At 40.1% G+C, this 20429-nt stretch overlaps 1 protein-coding gene across 1 annotated transcript in view; it reads right to left on the bottom strand.

The window, feature by feature from the left end:
• The window catches only part of MEOX2 (mesenchyme homeobox 2), an 84028-nt gene that overhangs the window by 14154 nt on the left and 49445 nt on the right, over window positions 1–20429 (bottom strand). The window contains exon 2 of the mRNA XM_089531368.1: window positions 11660–11832. Within this exon, the coding sequence (XP_089387494.1) occupies window positions 11660–11832 (173 nt within the window). The remainder of the gene's footprint in view (window positions 1–11659; window positions 11833–20429) is intronic.

Here is a 20429-nt window from a genome sequence, read left to right as displayed (position 1 = left end):
TTCTGGACTGACAAAGATTTAATAAATATCTCAACATCCAACAAGAGAATAGATTATAGATGCTTTGTGTCTAGATGATGGTGCTACCATGGATTAGAAAAGCTGCTGTCTGAAAGTGTTTCAAATCTAACACTTCATTTGGAAGTGTTATTGAATTCTTGGCAATCACTCTATTGCGTGGACCAGATGATTGGCTGTTTCACTATCTTGTAGGTATGCTATGTTAAATGATCCTTTCCCACAAAGTAGAAGAAATAATTTAATCCAGTTTCTCACCACTGCCAGATGTCTTTGAAAACTATGCAATGTTCGTAGAGGTCCTGCAGGGAGCATAAAATATGCTGTATCAGAAGGGGCTTCCCCAGCCCACCTTTGTGTGACATCAAGAGGAAAACCATCAAGGATCAGGGAGGCTTTTGGCATGTCCTCCCACTGATAATTCAGTTTCTGAGGATGAAGTGGACCCACCTGTAAGCACATACCCCCCTCCCAGAGAGTTCAGCTTCTGAGGGTGAAGCAGACTTACCACACCTGTGCTCTTCTCCCACAAACTCTGACAGCCACTTGAGGGCTCTGAAGGAGGAGGAGGTTGAAGAGATAATTCCAACATTGGTGAAGGCTGCAGTGTCTGGAACAGACTCAAGTGAGAGGCTATGTGCATGAGGCAGGGAAGTGCCCTCCTGAAATATGGTCTGCAAGTGGTGCGGGGTTGATTGATTTATAAGGCATGGGCTTTTCCCCTTTTGGTTCCTGGAAACAAACTGGATTTCTTTCTGAGGCCTGCTTCATCGTGACTCTGACTCTGTGTTTTATGACCCAGTACTGTTTCATGACCTTCTTATCTGTTACCCTGGACTGTGCAAATGATGTATAGCTCATGACCCTGGACTGTTTGATTTTGGGTCCTGCTTGCTCCTTTGACTTCTGAACTCCTGGCTCCCTGCACACTAGTGCAATGTGAGAATAGGACATCTATAGCCTTACCACCTGTGTTCTGATAGCTGGTTCATGACTATGGGCCTGTACACGCAGGCCAAAATAAAGCTGCTTCGGGTCACTTTAGAGGTATACTGTTTAAATGATGCATGTGTCCTAAGAGGCCAGAGGCCATGCCAAAGCCACGTTCCAGTCCTAAGGACTAGAGCACAGCTTTGGTGCAGCTTCTGGCCTTTTAAAACGTGTGTGTCATTTAATAAATAAATACAAAATTTACAAAATTTAAACAGCATACTTCCAAAGTGACCCAAAGCAGCTTTATTTGGGCCTGTCTGTACGAGTGCTATGTCATCATGGTATACACACTATCCAGAATGATGATCCTCCTCACTGCATTGCTCCCTGCCCTCCTGGCTTGGAAAAACAGGAAATTAGTGAGTTAGGGGTGGACCAGTCCTTGGCTCTAGTCACAGATGTGGGGGAGGTGACAGAGGGGCATGGGGATCATTCTCATTTCGGTTTTTGGACAACTGAACAGTCCCTTTCTTGTCCCCTCCCCTCGAATCTTCACATATGCTTTCCATACCAATTCTGTTATGTGTTATGGTCAGCATTGCTGCCCCATATTTGTCTTATCATTCTCTATACCTTGCTTTCTCCCTTACACAATCCCAAATAGCAGTATGCTATGATAAGCCAGTTATGAGAGTTCATAAAGGTCACAATCTGGCATGCTCTAACAAACTCTTCTAAAATTAGTTGGATGATGGTGTACTGAGATCAATGTGTGACAAATCATTCAGACCATCACTTCATTACCACAGCTGCAGAAGGAAGGAAGGAAGGAAGGAAAGAAAGAAGGAAGGGGCAGGCAGGTAGTACCAAAGCACTGGTCTTTCTCTCCAAGAAAGAGCCAAAGTTCTTTACATAGACAAGGATTATCAATTGAATGGTTGTCTTGTCTTAATATATATTAGACAGTCAGAGAAGTTTAGCTAAATTAGGCCAAGGAAAAGTGGCATAAATCATATTGTTAGACTTGACTACAGTAGACCCATTGATTCAATAAGATTTACTTACACATTTACTCACCCTTCAAACCTTCACCCTAAAACAATTTACTGAATAAATAAATGGGATGCCAGCTGATGAGTCCCACTTGGCTCTCAAAGCACTCCATAATCTCTAAAGCTCTCTCTCTCTTTGAAAAAGTGTTGTTTTCATCTCAAACCTTCACCTAAGTGACCTCCCACACCCCCAGAAATCCGATCTACCAAAGCACCTCTATTTAATTGCATATCACCCAAAATTACAACTGAAAGCAATATTACATTGTTTTTTGTGGGTTTTTTGGGCTATGTGGCCATGTTCTAGAAAATTTTCTTCCTGACGTTTCACCAGCAACTGTGGCTGGCATCTTCAGAGAATGCTTTGCCTGGAAAAAACATTCTCTGAAGATGCCAGCCACAGATGCTGGCAAAACGTCAGGAAGAAAATTTTCTAGAACATGGCCACATAGCCCGAAAAACCCAAAAAAAACATGGATGCCGACCTTGAAAGCCTTCGACTTCACAATATTACATTGTCATTTGGGCTGATATGCAGCTAAATACTGAAGTACTTGCTTATCAGATTTGCAGATGACATCAAGTTAGGAGGAGTAGTTAATACCCCAGAGGAGAGGATCAAAATTCAAAATGACCATAATACATTAGAAAGCTGGGCCACAATTAACAGCATGCATTCCAACAGGGAGAAATGTAAGGTACTGCACTTAGGCAGAAAAAATGAAATGCATAGATATGGGGGACACCTGGCTTAACAAGACTACATGTGAAAGGGATCTAGGAGTCCAAGTAGACCACAAGTTGAATATGAGTCAACAGTGTGATGCAGTAGCTAAAAAGTCCAATGCGGTTTTAGGCTGCATTAATAGAAGTATAGGGTCTAGAGGGAAGTAATAGTGCCACTCTATTCTGTTTTGGTCAGGCCTAACCTGGAATACTGTGTCCACTTCTGGGCACCACAATTCAAAAAGGATGTTGAGAAGCTGGAGCATGTTCAGGGGAGGGCAACTAAAATGGTGAAAGGGTCCCAAAATTAGGAGAAACTTCCTGACAGTAAGAGCTATTCATCAGTGGAACACATTCTCTCAGAGTATGGTGGAGTCTCCTTCTTTGGAGGTTTTAAAACAGAGGCTGGATAGCCACCTGTCAAGGGTGCTTTGATTGTGTGTTCCTGCATGGCAGGGGTTTGGATTGGATGGCCCTTGTGATCTGAACTCTATGATTCAAAGGCCCTTTCCAGAAGGGCCTTTTAGTACGAACTATGTATGTACTAGCGTTGCCCGGGGGCGTCTCTTTCAGACGCCCCGACCCTAGAACGTACACAGTATGTCCAAAATGGCAGCGCCCATTCTACATGGGTACCACCATTAGGACATCACGACCGCACCACCTCCAAATGGGGCGGTGCGGACGTGATGTCTTGGTGCTGCAGAAGGACGCCTCTGGCGCCCTTTCTGCGGTGCAGGAAGGAGCTCCAAAACGGAGCTCCTTCCTGGGTTTGTGGCACTGGCGCAGCCTTTACACTCTTTACAAAAGAGAAAGGGGCCGAGCGGCCCCTTTCTCCTTTCCTCGCCACTGTTGGGGTGTCCTTGGGGGCTTGAATCCCCAAGGACACCCCTTTCCAGGCTGCAGGAAGCGGCCTTTTGCTGCTTCCCGCGGCCTGGAAAAGCGGCGGATTGGGGCCTCAGGGCTGTCACTGTGGCAGCTGAGGCCCCAATCTGTCGGGGAAAGGGGCGGGTACAGGCCGCCCCAAAGGGGCGGTCTGTAACGCGCCAAAGATACTTTTGGGGCAGAATGGGTGAACGCAGCCTGTGGGGGATCTCAGGGGGTGGGGGAGGAACTGTCTCCTGCTCTCCATGCAGTTGTCCATCCCTTGTCTAAATCCAAGTACAGTCGCCCCTCTTAACTCGCGGATCTCAGATCCATGACCTTGATTATGCATGGAGGGGGTGACCTATATTTATTCTAATGGGGTGCGTGCCTGGCGAATGCACCCGGGCTGCACACATGGGGGCATGCCCTATTCAAGACTATGTGAGGGGGGGGGTCAGGAATGGATCCCCCACACAAATGGAGGGCCAACTGTATTTCTATGTACATGCTTCTTTTAAAACCAACAACAGCACACAATTAACACAGAAGCAGTTGTTGGTTAAACTTACACAGTTCTCAGCCCAACACTGCAATACTGTGTCTACTTAGAAATGTTGCACTACTCAATTTGGCTTGCTCCCAAATAAGTGTGAGTAGGTTTGTAACTTACATGCCATAGAGTAGTTTTATATTCTTGCAATAGTTCTTTACATGAGCAGCATTTTTCAAACAGATATATATGGTTGTGTGAGGGGAGCTTTTACAGCATCAGCAACTATTTCTAAATCAGCAATTATAGACTGATCTGCTAGGCACATCTATTCACTGGCATAAAAACACAGTTTGCTTTCCCTTAGTAGACAACTTGGTTTTAGTATTTAGCTCTCTCAGACTGATGATTAAGCTGTTGCTTAAATAGGTTGAGGAAAAAATGACCTCAGGTTGTACATCTCCTTGAGACCAGACACCAAGGAAAAATCTCTAGCCATGTATGTTTGATTCTGAGGAGGGTGTCAGACTATTCAAGGAGAAAATATGGTACGCTAGGAACAGAGGTGGGATTTCAGAGTGAGAAGGGCAACAGTAGAAAGGTAATTCCCTGATCAAAGTTCTTTCCTGTCAGGGTCAAACTTTGGGCTCACTTCAATGCAGGTGGCACCCCTTAAAATGTGTAAATTTGCACAAGACATCTGTCAATGGAGAATTCACCTCAGTGCTTTAAGATCAAGTCTGACATGTTTAAAAAAAAACAAGAAAAGAAACTATGGCTGTTCTCTTTTCCTCAGAATAATGACTTTCCTTTAAATTGAGAAAAATAACATGTTTGCGTGTGTGAATACACAGCTTAAACTGTATTTGACAGTCTCTCCTGCAAGTAGTTCCAACAGACATTTCCACTGGGACTGGATCTCACATTCCACGGCCAGAACTGCAGGAAACGGACACCATTTCAGAAACCAAATAAAACATAAAAAACATACCCCATATTTTTTGCAATCTTTCCTTCAAATATGGTGGTTTCCTGAGCCTCCCAGCAACACATTATAAAAACTTCCTGTACTGAAGAAGCAGGTGGAGTATCTGCTCATTTACTAATAGATATTCTTATAGTCTGAAAGTCACACAGAGCATCATATTAGGAAAAACAGATTAAGAAAAACACTGTATCACTAACAGTGCTATTAGTTTCTGAATGCTTTCATTATCCTAAGTGAGAAACCCCTCTTTGAAACTCTGAAAATGTGCACATTACCTGACAGAAAGCTGAACAAGCTGAACTGTTTAGCAGTGGGAAGTGTTAATTCTATTTTTCCTTACACAATTAAGATATTTTCATTTAAAAAGATATTCTCATTGACTCCCATGAGACAGTCGTCCTTTATATCATATCAGAGCCAGACTAAGTGCACTACATAAGACTTGTGAACAAGATCTTCAGCATTTTACATCCTTTTTAATACATATATTTCACACCAAACAACTCAAGATGGATGCACTGTTATTCAGAAATTGATCAGTGTACTTGTTGGGTATAGCAACCCTCGTATACTGAGACTCTCTAGGATTTTACATGTTTGTTGTAACTTCCTGTTTTTAGAACATACCCTCTCGCTTCCTGCAGCACACCTTCTTAAGTCTGCAGACTACATTTTGTTTAGTAGTCTCCATTTTTTGTCTTCAAGATTCTGTTTGTCTCCATGTTGTTAGAATGTTTGTTTAAGACTAAGTAGCTTATCACACAAGAAATAAGCCAGTTTACCTCTTCTGCATTCAATTCAGGATCTGGGACCCCCAGATATTATTAGACCCAAATCACCGCTGATGTAGCTGTGATGCCACCACTTGGATCCATTCCAGGTTGATGCCTTGTTCAGCCAGCACTTTTTTGAAGTGTCATAGTCTATGACAGAATGACATTAAATTGTTCTGTCCTGGCAAAAACTTCAGTCTGCTCTTCCTAGAATAGGAATGGCCAGATTTTAAGGCTTCTGGGTCTACTTTGTTTGCTTATTTGTTCTACTGATGTTGTTTTGTTCAGCTCTGAAGTCCACAAACCATAGTTTGGTGTAAAATAGTGGATTAAAAAGAATATACTGTACATTGCTAAGAATTAAGAACAGAATGCCTCTGAACACACACTTAGCCCAGCCATTTGTTATCACATCTAGAACCAAGCTCACAAAAATATTATTTTTAGTTTTCCTTCAGCATTATTTCTCTAAAACCTAATTGAGAGGGGTATACTTTCCATAGTGGTTATTATAAAGTGGGAGTAAATAATTCTCACTGAATGCCAGTGAGATGTAATGGTATCAATGTTGGACTAAGACTCCAGAGAGACCAAGGTTTAAATCCCAGCTCAGCCATATAAATCCACTGGGTGGCTTTGGACAGTCACACTTTTTTCAGCCTCAGAAGATGTCAATGACAAACTCACTCTGAAAAAACTTGCCAAGAAAACCCCATGATACTTCACCATCAGGTAGCTATAAAGTTGGAAATAACTTGAAAGCATACAACAATAACAGCAACAACAACTCTTACTGATGTTCTGCAAATACTCCCAAGAGCTAAGAGTAGATCTCCACCTATTTTCTGCCCATCCTTATCCCAGAATATCCCAATAAAATAGAGCATGAGAAAACTGCCTTCTACTGAACTGAGGGACAGAGGAAGGTTGATAGAGACCAGTTCATCATTAGCCATATTTGCTTGCAGAAGTCCTCTAGAATTTCAAACAAGTGTTTTCAAGGCCTATCTGATGATGCTGGGTATTGAAGCTGAGATTTTTGCATGCAGAACATGGGTGTAGCTAGTGGTGGCGGCAGCAGCAAGGGTATTGCAGACAGTGAGACATTGGGGACTTGTTCCCACTGTGAAATAGAGTGAATTGCCGATTGGTGTAAATGACCGTCATTCCCACTTGAAACTGGTTCCTGCTGCAATGTGATCGAATCCTGTTGTGATGAAGCTGGAAGCCACGTAAAATGGGTCCACACTAGGTGCGGGTGCACTGTACTTTAAAAAAAAACTATTGTCCCCCCTTCATCTTCCTGTCTCTTTCCCCAGCTTCTCCTTCCATTTCCCGGTTTCTTCCTTATATCCCCTGCTGGCTCCTTCTCCCTCTGTTCCCCAGCTTTTTCCTTCTCCCACCATCCCCCGGCTTCCTCCTCACCCAGAGCTGATTTGAAGTGGCACAACTAGTGGGGATAACAACCATGCCCCCCCAAAAGCGATTACACTGGGATAAGAAAAGATCTGCTTTATAGTGGGAACAAAGGACCTTTTGAAATCGATTTCCAACAAGGAGGGAGGGTAAATCGGGAACTGGTTTAAACTGCAAGTGGGAATGAGCCAGATCATTTACACCTGTAACTCTTCTCTTTGCTGTGTTCATTCCCATGGTGACTTTGCCTACCCCTTTTATTTCTCAGTGATAGCATGAAATCTACAATTCTTGTATTGCTAGAGTTTGGAGACTTAAATAAAATTTCATTCACTCATTGGGGGACAAAATTCTTATTTGGGGTCAGTGCTCCCCATCCCACAGATCACAGCAGCAGCTCATAGCCTGAGTGCTCAGAATGACTCCCCCACCCCTGCTCAGCTCAGAAGCTGCCTCTGGGTAAGTGATCTGAGAAGAAAATATGAGAGAAAGAACATATAATAGGGAAAAATAAATATACTACAGCTTAAAGTAATTTGACATAACATTTACCCCTTTTTTCAAAAAAGAAAAAAAGAAAGGAAAATGAAGGAAGACAAGACCAGACTTCCTGGTCTTTCCTTGAGAAAGATATTTCCTTGAGAAATAGCTTTGGGTCAGCAGTTTTGGAGGGTGGTTTTCCCCCCTTCCTTGAGATCTCCTATGTTTCTGACATACATCTCATCACTCAAACTCCCTATACAGCATATTGAATCAAAGCTTTTGAAGATCTGCCTTTGGGACACAGAAAACACCCCATCTTAGTGTGATTTCATCCCCCCTCCCTTTTTTAAAAACATATCTGAAACAATAGTAATGTTCTGCAGTCGATGCCAAATCACTCCAGAATGTTATTGCAATGATAACAACAGAGATGCTCCTTTTTCATGCCAGAAATAAAGCAACTTTGAGCAAGGTTTATTTTAGGCCATACTGAGGATATTAAGAGGAGCCAGTGTGGTGTGGTGGTTTGAGCATTAGACTACAACCCTGGAGACAAGCGTTCAAATCCCAATTGGTCATGGAAACCCACTGGGTGACTTTGGGCAAGTTACACACTCTCAGCCTCAGAAGACTCATTGATAAGTTTGACTTAGGGTATTCTTAAGTGGAAAATGACTTGAAGGCACACAACAACAACAGCAACAACCACTGAATTAAACCCTTTCTACTTTTTCTCCTTCTTCCATAGAGGCAGCTGAAAATTGTTTCCCATAGAAGGTAGTTTTTGTTCCCAAGTACATAAAGTGTAATATTGATCATTTTGGAAGTACAACAATGCTCAACATTTAAAGAACAAAAGATGCCTTACAAAGAGCAGCAGTAGAATTCAAAGACAACCATGTTAGTCTAGAAAATCAGTGTGCAAAGGGATCTTCCAGCATCTTTGACACTATGTGAAAACTTGTAGCATGAGCTTTCGTAAATTCAAATCTACTTCTTCAGATGCATGAAATGGAGGGTCCAGGGACAGACTTATATAACCATACTGTGTGAGAGAATAGCAATACAAATGCATAACCTGTATGTAAGGAGATGAGATAACAAGTTCAGTTTTCACTACAGAGGCTGAGTAATAAAGACAGGAGGAAGCATGTTGCCTAAAGACAAGGTGAGTAGATAACCATATGAATAGTGGTGATAGTGTGGGAATGTAGTGTGGGAATCAAAGAGGAGATGTGATGAACTGGGCAAGTGAGCCTTCATGAGCAGCAGTGACAGAGTTAAGTAGTTTTCAGTGTTAGCTCAGCATCTTTAGAGATCTTTCCTATCTTGAATGGAGTTCTTACAATGATTGGTTTGTTTCTTTAGCCACTGTTCTCATTACTGCTTTATAAAAATGGCTAGCCACTGCACATATGCACACATCATCTGACACATTTAAACTTTAATGGTGTTTTAATGTGAGAATTCTTTAATTACACTTTAACTTGTTTACTACCAGGATTTTAGTTTATCTTATTTCTAGTCTTTGTAAACTGTCTTGGTCCAATGCCAGGAGAATGATGGCATATAAAATAATCAATCTGGGAGCTGAAGTGCAACAAAATTTGGATGGTCAGAAGTTATACCAGCATTATGGGCTATTTCCTGGAAAGCTGTTTGATGTATCCACATTTTCAAAAAAGTACAAGAGCCTTACTCAGAAGTAAACATAATACAGTTGGCCCTTCTTAGACACGGATTTTTTATACACGGATTCAAGCATACACAGTTTGAAAATGTTCAAAAAAAAGTATAAATTTCAAATATCAAACCTTGATTTTCCATTTTTATAAGGGACATCATTTTGCTATGTCATTATATTTAATGTGACTTGAGCATCTACAGATTTTGTTATCCACAGGGGATCTTGGAACCAAACTCCAGCAGATAACAAGGGTCCACTGTAAGACTTGATGGGTCTTAGGTAAATGTGTATAAGAATGTAAGCTTAACATGTATAGACTGGCTTTTTGAGGCTGGGGTGGGAGCAGAATATCCTTATATCAATGAGAAAAAAGATAATTGGCAGGAGTGCTGAAACATTTATAGCAATATAGAATAGTTTAAGAATGACCTACTAGTATAACAGATTTACAGACCAAAGCTACATTTAATGCAGAATTAAGATGACCTAAACTCATCAGATTTAGGGAGGTTTACATCCATTTAAGTCAAATGGGGTTTTGAATTTCAAGAATATAAAGGACAGTAAAAGGGGAACAGAAAATCCAATGGCGAGGAATGCTGGGTGTTGTAATCCAACATGTGGAAAGCTATTCTCCACATATCCCTGTTCTCCTCACTTGCAGCAGATCTCCAGGCTTTCAAATAGAAGTCTTCTTCTTCCCTATCTGGAGATAATAGGAATGGCATCCCTCTCTGCCGAGCAGGATAATCTCTCTTTTCTTTTCCTTTTGCTCATTTGGATATCTCTGTCTCAGGGCCAAAACAGATCGGCCCAAATGTGTGGCTTGACATTGCCCCTGAAAGAGCTGGGTGGGCACCGTGGCAACTGCAACTGCTGCTCCATTTTGCAGTGGCTTTTCTGCCAGAGTTTTTCTGCCAGGGCTTGGCGGTGCATGGCATCTAAATTCCCAGCAGCATGGGGGCATGCACTGTCTGAACACTATGTCCCCACACCACCATGGAGCCTCCATATTGTGCCAGTCTGTACCAGCCCTTAGTTACACTATGGACCAGAGTCCTGGAGTGAAGTCTTGCTAGCATATAAAGTGGGCCCTTGGTATCGACTGGGGTTTGTTTCCAGAACCCCCTGTGGATAATAAAATCTGTGGATGCTCAATTCCCATTAAGCGCAATGACATAGTAAAATGGTGTCCCATATATGAAATGGCAAAATGAATGTTTGCATTTTGGGATATATACATTTTCAAAATATTTTCAAACTGTGGATGCTTGAATGAGTGCATAAAAAAAATCTGTGGACACATAGGGCTGCCTGTACCCATCTAAACAGATCTGATTCTCCTGATCTTGAGTTCCCATCCCTATGCCCACTGATCCATCTTGCCTTCAACAGAAAATACCTGCTATTTCTTTTCTCTTTTTGGATTTGAGCCTACCCTTTGATGTGATTTTTGTTAGGTGTACAACTGTACACATTTATCTTACATTCTCCCACCCCTCTCCATGACTCTATCACTTCATCACCCCTCATTTTCCTCTTGGATGCTGAAGCCATGGTTCAAAGCCATGGTTCCCTGCTGCTTTATCTTCCAAGACAAGACTTCAAAATTTATCTTGCAATTTCCAAGACGATTTCTAATGGAACCTCCATGAAAAAGTAGAGTTCAGATACATATGGAGGTATATCTTGAAGAAGCATGCTAACACTCCATCCAGTTGCTGCTGGCCAACATTATCTTCAGTTCTGTTCATATTTTGTTTGAAATGTTAAAATTAATACAGTGCCAGTATGGAGGGACAGTAGTTATAGTACACAGGACTAGGAAAAGTGACAAAATACTTACAAATATAAACACACAGAGAAAAAGAGGGTGGGAGGGAGGTGTAATATACAAAAAATAGAACACAAAGAAAGCTTAGTCTTATGGCTTTTAAAAAAGAAGGGAGGTTAGGATGACTCAAGGTATATATTTTGTGTATTCTGGCATAGATGCTGCTGAGCTGATCAATTTTCCATGGCTGTTACAATGTGCTGACTGATTTTATAAGTATCTATTTCAAAGATAACATTGATGGTATCCAGTAAGTATACACATCATATAAATGTCATGTTAGAATTTGGTTTTATTCCACACATTATCATGTCTAGCAGTAAATGAGATAGATCTGGCATTAAAGTAATAGCTTGCACTTAGAAACACATTAATTTATTCTCCATTCATACCTGTCGTTCAGTGAGATCCAGGTTTACTGCTATTTCGTATCTCCGCAGCCTGGTGAGGTAGTTGTGGTGGGCAAACTCTGCTTCTAACTCTCTTATTTGTTCTTTGGTGAAAGCTGTTCTTTCCTTCCTTGGTTTACTGTTGACTTCAGATTTATAATTTCCCTCTTGAGAATCTGAAATAAATATGCAATCAAGTCAGGAGTCATTATAAGCTTGTGATTTACTGTGAAGGAAACATTACAAATTGAGATATTGTTACAGATGAAAATATCGACGAAATAATCTGGAGTCATTCAGGCAGGAAACCTTATACAGAAGTTGTTCTGTCGAAACTATGGCTACTAACTATAAACTATTGAAGTCAATGGTGAAATGTCAGTTGATTTAATGAACTGGAAATTTGTTCCATGTTTTAATAAATATTAAAGAACTGGATATTAAAGGACCTCCTATTCCATATAGTATATCTGTGTTTATATAGTCATTCAACACATGCTCAGTATTTTGAACCTCAGTGTGGCCACCTTCTGACCCTCAAATGGTAAGAAAAGAACCTAGATTTTGCCAACAAAATTACTGGGGTTCTCAAAGGGGAAATTGTAGTAGCCATGAATTGTTGATAGACTTAGTCATGCTTAGAATGAACCAGCCAGACTTAGAATAGCCATAAATTGCCTGTCCCATTGATTTCAAAGAATCTTTGAAGAAGTATGTAAGTATAAAGTAAATATTGGTTATAATGCAACATGTTTGGTGATTAATGTAGGCTGCCTGAGCTGGTAACTCCAGACCAGCTCAGATTCACAGACCTATACCTGAGAAACATACCTGAGAACCATGTACACAGTTACCATTACAATAACTACCATAAAGCTATTATTTGTTGTTGTTTTATTTGAATGGAAGTTTTTTTTTCATGTTTTGCTATACAGTATAACCGGTTGTTATTAGTGCTGTGCTCTTTTATGTAAGGATTATGTGAATTCCAATTTTGAAGAAAGGGCACAGTATGAATAACAATAATAATTTTGTGGGGTATGCTTGTGAGGACTTTTTTATGCTCATGACACCCCTGATATTATGATGATGATGATGATGATGATGATGATGATGATGATGATGATGATGATGTATTGATTTACACACAGTGCTGCTGTGTAGGGATGGGATGATTCCCAATTGGTCAAACTGGAGGCCCTCCAAAATACATTTTTCAAGAAATTGCTCTTGCTTTCACCTGGCCCGCCTGCAGCTTTGGTTCGGGCTGAGGCCGGCCTCCCTTCCATAAGAGCATGTATTCATTTTACTTTATTTAACTACTGGAGATCTGTAATAGATTCTCCGGTTAAGGTTTTTCCTAAATTGTGTTTCCAACATTTACCAAGCTGCAAAGTCTGGAGTTTAAGATACCATAGGTTGCTTGAATCATATCCTGCTCTAACTGAAAATCCTTCTACCTGGAATTCAAGAGAGAAGCTTCATGAATACATTTTTAACCATGATGTGTATCTGGAAAGACTGGCTATTAACAATTTGAAATTTTCCAAATGGTTTAGATTATATAAATTGGACGATCAGATGGCTGTTTACTTAGGGAAGCTTACATTCCCAAAGCTTAGGCAGGCTTTTACAGCTCTTCGTTTTCAAACAATGCCTTCAGCCATGATCAACAGCAGATATTCACACACACCTAAGGATTCCCGTTTATGTATTTGTGGAGCTCCAGAAATCAAGGATTTGCCTCATCATCTGCTTTTTTGCACACTATATACTGATCCAAGAACTAAATTTATGGGATCTATTCTGTCCAATTTACAAACTAATACCACTTCTGAAAAGATTTTTATCTCCTGTCTGATATTGATTGTAAGGTAACATAAGGTTTCACTGTTTGCCTCAGCAGCAATCAAAAATTGGTCAAGGGTAATAGTGGACATTGCAGTTGATTGTCAAGGGGATGATCTTATCTAAACTTTGAAGTTGTCTTTAGTGTTGTTTTATTTAATTGTCTGGAATTTTATCATGTTTTATCATGTTTAATGTGTAAAATTTGGATGTTAGTTATTTGATGGAGCATTTTATAATTCTGAATTTTTGTCATTGGTTTTATATTTTAATCATGCAAATGGCCTTTGGCTTAAGCATTAATAAAAATTGAACTGAATTGAATTATTATTATGTATTCATTTAAAGAGGGCTATATGATTAAAATGATTGTGGATTGTAGCTCACTTTAGATTAAAATTATTTTTGATTTCTGTGTTATGTCAGCAGAGACCCTCTCTTCTCTACTCTGAAACACCTTTTCCAGTGATCCAATGATATCAGAACAAGTCATATCTAAGAGTGATTTTCCCTCATCAAAACCTAAAAGCCAGTTCACAGTTTCCTGATATTTAATTGGGCCCTCTTTCTGTCTGAATGCTGACTATTTCCCCCTACATTATGATTTCCCTTCATAGATGTGACCTCCATGTAAGAAAAAAGCCTGTACCCTATGATATGTGACAAACATACATACATACATACTATATTGTTGCATGTATGGAAGTAATATCAGTGTAGGAAAATCGTTATGTGCAAAGTGGTCCTAAATCAAACATGACTGCTATATCAGATTACCCTCTCCACCCAAATTTTATGGCCATTTGTTTCTAATCTTGGCATGCTGCATGCTGTAAATCCAAAATTAGCTGGTGTTCAGCATGAGAATCACTAGTCAACTCTTGGCTTCATCAACCATCTTAAAAATGTCACAGATAAATTCACACTTCAGCTGCTGGTTTAAATAGAAACCTGCCTCAACTTCCAGGAGACAAGCCCATAAGCAGTCTCTTTAAGCAGTCTCCTTTAGCTTTCGCTGAAGGATGAGTCATTGGAATGCCTGAGGTTACCTTCCTGACCACAGAAATCAATAATGACAGCAAGATATCTTCTTTCTTTCTTTCTTTCTTTCTTTCTTTTTAAAAGTATATAATGAGAATGATTTGGATCCAAGTTAGCCAGATGTCTCTGGGAGAACCGATTTTGTTGTTTTTTCCTTCTCTTTCTTTTAATCTTAACACTAACCATTAAAACCTTCCAGTCACTGTTGCTACTGGTGCTGAAGTTATTGGAAATGTCATGGGTTTCATCTACTTGTGTCATCACTTACATTTTAAAAATAAAGGAATATGTTAGAGCAACCAGTATAAAAATGAACTCTAGAAACACAAGATAAAGTGCTTAAGGTGAAAACCAACAAAAATAAAATGAGAGAGAGAGAGAGAGAGAGAGAGAGAGAGAGAGATTAACATCCAAAAGAAAAGTAATCTCTACCCAATGGCATATAGGAATAGAAAGCTCGCCATACTTCTAGGAAATGCTTGGCCATGGACTTTGGCAGGCCCTCAAGGCAAAACAGTTTCAGATAGTGTCACGCATCCCCCTAAAACTGCTGTCAATATGCCTTAGATGTATAAGTTTGCTTTGGGTAGCTGCAAGATCCTCTGTGGCATCCTGTGTGAAATGAGGAAGGAAGGGCTGGACAGCTCCACCCTACTTGCCTCTGTAAGAGCCAGTGCAAATCTGTGCCTACATGCTATGAGGTGGCAGATAGATTTTAGCAGGTAGCATTGCAGAACTGGGGGAAGAATGAAAAGGGGTATTACAGCCCCACCTCTTTCTTCAAATGTTTCTTCTGGGATCTTCAAATGCATTGGCTTATAATTCTAACCAGCCAGTGTAGCCAAGGATTAGGAGGAGGAAATGAGAACTGTAATCCAACAACATATGGAAGACCATAATTTTCCTGCCTTGATTTCTGTTTCACATGGTCAGAGGTGAAGTTGGCTAGGGGATTCTGGGAACTGTAGCACCCAAAATAACTTTTCCAATTTCTGCAATCACCACAATGCCATCCATGTCCCAGCCGCATAAAAGATCCTTAGGACCTTCAGTCTAAGGAACTTGCCTCAGTTCTCAGTTACTGTGAGACTGACACCCATTTTATCTGCTTGCCACACATCTAGCCTGCCTCCCTTAACTGCATCCATCCTATCAGCCCTGATACCTCTTAACAAAAATGTTAACCCCTTCCACATAACTGCTTGTTCAAAAGGTGAAGACCAATGAAAAGGGACCAGTAATAACTTCAGAAATCTTAAGCCTCATCCTTATCAGTGATAAGGAAGCTGCCATTGGACTATTTCTCCTTCAGGAAACTTGACTGATAGGAGGAAATGCATCCCCCCCATTAGGAGCTTAACTATTAAACTGAACGCATAGCAGGTTGCATTCTGTCAGCTTGCAAAGATCCCAAAAGAATCATGAACAGCAGGGCAAGACTCACTATATAGACATTCTTGTCATTAGTGGAGAATAACTATGTGAACATTGTGCTATAAAAGCTTTTTAGCAGCAGTACCCCTGTCAGCAGCAGTAGGTTTCATTGGCAGACTGGATCATGGGTAAAGTCTGGACTACAGTTTTATTGCATATCACTGAATATACGTGTGTCTTCAGGCATTTGCTCTTGGCAAAGACCTCTAGGCTGAACCATGCTGGGACTGTTCACCAGGCTACCCTCATCAGCACAACATTTGTTGACTTTTTGCTGTCTCACTTGTCTAATGTGGCTAGGCTGGGACACAAAGACATCTTTCTTACTAAGATGAAACACCTTTACATAAATTATTGATAGCCACTGAATATAGTGGTGGAATGAATCCAAACCTGCTTCAATTTCAGCATTATATTGGCATCTACTTGACATCTCTTTAAGCTAGAGAGAAACACACAGAGTGAGATATAGAGTATTATGGAAGTGCTAATACAAATAAACCAGTTTGTTCAAATTATCTTTAGTTAACCCCTAGAGGCTAGTATCCTGTTGGTTAGTCACAACTTCCATAAACCCACCTGACCAATGTTGAATGGGAAGTCAACACATAGATAAATCCCATTGATTCAATGGATCTACTTTAGTCAGGACTAACAACAGGATTTAAGATTTTTTTTTTCCATTGCTCACTTGTCTCAGAAGCGTATATGGGAAAAGGAAAGCATGCATGATACCGAGAAATGCTATTCTTTTTAAACGAGTAAGATACAGCATAGTTTTGTGATACAGAGGATCATTATACAGATTAGGAAAGTATGCATGAGAGATAACTTGTAAAAGGTTAACTAGTAAGCTCATGACTGGAACTGGGGCATATCTGCTGATCACACTATCAAGAATATTGCTTTGTCTGAAACATATTGCATTCACTGGATGGTCAGTTCATTAAAACACCACACATCACATATTTTAATCTATGACCTTACTGAAGTAAGTCATTCTTACAAATGTTTGGAGCTTTTAAAGTAATTAAAATATTATACTGTATTTACTTTAATTTAATTTGAAAATTTCTGCCTATTTTAGCACATTATAAAATTCAAGATGGCAAGAGAAGAAGGGTGTATATATAAGGCTAATACAAGCAAAATATATTCTAAAATTGGAAAGGCACATAGAAATGTTAGACACTAACCACAAAGTCTTGGTAACAAGACTTATGTAACAGTTATAAAACTTTTAGTAACTGTGTTTCCACAAATATCTGGCTTTTACTCAAGTTTCCGTTCCAAAGTTAATAACCTTTTCTATTGCTATGCTCAGAATTCCACAGACCTATAGTACTTGCAGTTGTCAGACTGACACTTACTTAAGAGAACACAAGAATAGAATGAATCCCAAAGCATAATATATTTTCTTCTCCACCCTCAGTCATTGAGAGGTTGCTATATCTTAAATGAGTCTTCCTTTGCTGCCCTTTATGGTACTCTGTTTCCATATGGCAACTTGAGACCAACATTCTCTAATAACTTCAGTTCCCTTCCCTCCAAGGTACCTATAATGAGAAGCCTTTAAAGTGGTGTCCGCATGGAGGAAAGGAAATGTTCAAACACTGACTTGTTCAGATGACACATGAGGCAAAAACTGCTGGAACATGGGCCAAATCCATGGTCCAGGGTGATTCTCAGGAATAAAAAGAGACCTTTTTGCTCTGGATCAGGGTCGAAACATCAGAGAGTCCTCTGGGTGTGTGGACTGTATACCAGTGCAGGGATGGGGAAGGAGCATTGGTAGGCAGAAGAGCTGCTGACCGCTTCCCTCCTGGAACTTCTAACTTCCCAGAGCACTTTCATTTTCAGGTTTGCATGGTTCCTCCAGCACCATTCCTTTCTGCAGACATGCAGGTTGATCACATAAGCACATTTTAGCATATTACCATCAGTACAGCACACCAATGCAAATTGATTCCACAAGTGTATGTTTGCACAACAATGTGTATGGATAGTGCTGCCAGTATCAGCCCACTGTGGCTACAATTGTGTGGACACCTTGTATCTGGAAGCCCAGATCGTGAACCAGGATTTCCCGTCAGTATGGACATGTTCTAGTTTAGTTCTTTTTTTATGAGGCCCAGCAGAAATGGAGGAAATGTTGTCCCATGTAAAAGCAACCTTCATGTCATCAAGACAGGTAAAAGACACCCATTCCAAATGAGAGCAATGTTTCACAGATTCTGGTGAGATCACATAGTCATATTTGATAGGCCACATCATAGAATCACAGAGCTGGAAGAGACTCAAGGGCCATCAAGTCCAACCTCCTCCCTTTCAGGAACATACAATCAAAATTTCCACAACAGATGGCCATCCAGGCTCTGTTTATAAATCACCAAAGAAGGAGCCTCTAGCACACTGTGAGGGAGTATGTTCCACTGTCAGACATCTTACTGTCCAGAAGTTCTTCCTAATGTTTTCTTTCTAAATAAATAATATTTACATTTTATTGTATATGATTAAAAACTAACCAAACAATGAGAAAAACTAACCTATGTTGAGGTGGAATCTCTTTTCCTGTAGTTTGCATCAACTGCTCCATGTTCTAATTTCTGGAGAAGCAGAAAACATGCTTGTTCCACCTTCAGTATGACTTCAAGCTATTATACCACCTCTTAGCCTTTTCTTCTTCAGGCTAAACATACCCAGATCCTCAAGTCGCTCCTCACGGGGAGCATGGCTACCAGACCCTCAACATTTTGGTTGCCCTCCTCTGGACACATTCCAGCTTGTCAGTATCTTTTGTGGTAGCCAGAACTGGACACATTATTCACTGGCAGGTGTGAATAATGAGGGAGTACGCAAATCATGGGTATAAATAAAGCACAAAAACAATAGAAAAGTAAACACAATTCTACTCTGGTCCTTCTTTACGAAGGTCAAATGCTTGACTGCAAATATTCAGTTCAACCCTACTTCATTCTTCATTCCTCAATGTAGCATTAGATATTAAAGTTGTTTTGGAGAATTTCACCATACTGTTATAGTTTCTACAAATGCTGTACTAGTGTTTTGTTTTTTTTTAAGTTCTTAGGTTTACACATTTTAGAAGCTAGAAGGGTACGTCATTCATTCATTCATTCATTCATTCATCCATTCAGTTTATACCCTGACTTTCTCCTGGCATGGAACCTAAAGTGGCTGGAATGCAGATGCTCAACCATCTAAAAGCTATTAGCACAGTCTGGATTATGGGATGGATACAATTAACCTGGGGCCCTTTCACACTAGACAATTATAGTGCTGTAGTTCCCCTTTAATTGCCATGGTTCCAACCAATACAATCCTGCGATTTGCAGTTTAGGGAAATGTATTTAGAATTTCCTGCCAGATCTAGTGTCTCTCCAAACTGCAAACCTCAGGATTCCACAGAATACAGCTACGTATGGCAACTAAAGTGAAATCATAGTGTCATAGTTATGTAGTGTGTTCCCTGTGACCAATCCAGCTGAACAGATCATGTGAGCAGCCTAAACTGACATTGGTAAAACAGCCAGGATCAAAGAAAATCACAATATGTCTCACATTCTTGACAGAGATAATGATTATGACAATATAATTTCACTTGGATTAATACATTTTGGTACCTAAGCACAAAGAATACTTTGAAGTTACAAGCTATGGAAAATATGTGGATTTAACAAATGCAAGACATTAAAGATTTAGATGTCTCCCTCTGTTCCCCTGCCTGTTGTTGTGCACAATTCTTTCCTTATTTGTTTTTTTTTTAAATTAAAAATGATATTTGGAATTGTTTTGAGATTTGTTGCCTATAAAAGTTGATTGATTTGATTTTCAAAGCATTAAATCCGTTGGAATTTTCTCATCCCTTTCCCCAAAGTTTCTAAAAGCCAGAACTGGGAGATTCCATCCCTTTTTGACCTTTGGATCTATATCCAGCATCACCTGAATTGTTTTCTCTTTGGTGGAAAATGGGTGGAAAAGCTGGAAGAGATTTCTGGCAGGTTTCATGTCAGCTTCCCATCTGTTTTGCAGCTGTTGTAACTGAGGCAAAGCCCTTCAGTATTCCTCCACTGCCTGTATCTTATGCCAAATGGTAGGTGTAGCTGTACAAGAAAAAAGCCTGAAAGGGCCCTATAACACACTCCCTTTCTCCACATAATACTTTAAGTATTAACATATGGTATATAACACCTGAGGTTAAAGGCAAGCATTATGTATAGCATGCATTGTTCTCCATCCTCACTCCAACTCATATATGTTTTCATAAAATGTAGGTGAGTGATCAGGTGATGGTTACTTTGATAGCCTTTGTTCTATAAAAACGTTTGTTCCTAATGATTAAAATAACCCAAGCAGACAACAAATATTGGGGAACATGCCAGCTTGCTTCCAAGTATTATTTCCTCTTTAGAAGGTAAAATGCTCAGAGGGA

Source organism: Sceloporus occidentalis, unplaced genomic scaffold (genome assembly GCF_023333645.1).
Source record: "Sceloporus occidentalis isolate IW3139 unplaced genomic scaffold, rSceOcc1.0.p SCAF_7, whole genome shotgun sequence".
In the NCBI taxonomy this organism is placed as follows: domain Eukaryota; kingdom Metazoa; phylum Chordata; class Lepidosauria; order Squamata; family Phrynosomatidae; genus Sceloporus; species Sceloporus occidentalis.
Note: the sequence above shows the minus strand (reverse complement) of the source record. Positions and strands in the feature narration are given on the sequence as shown.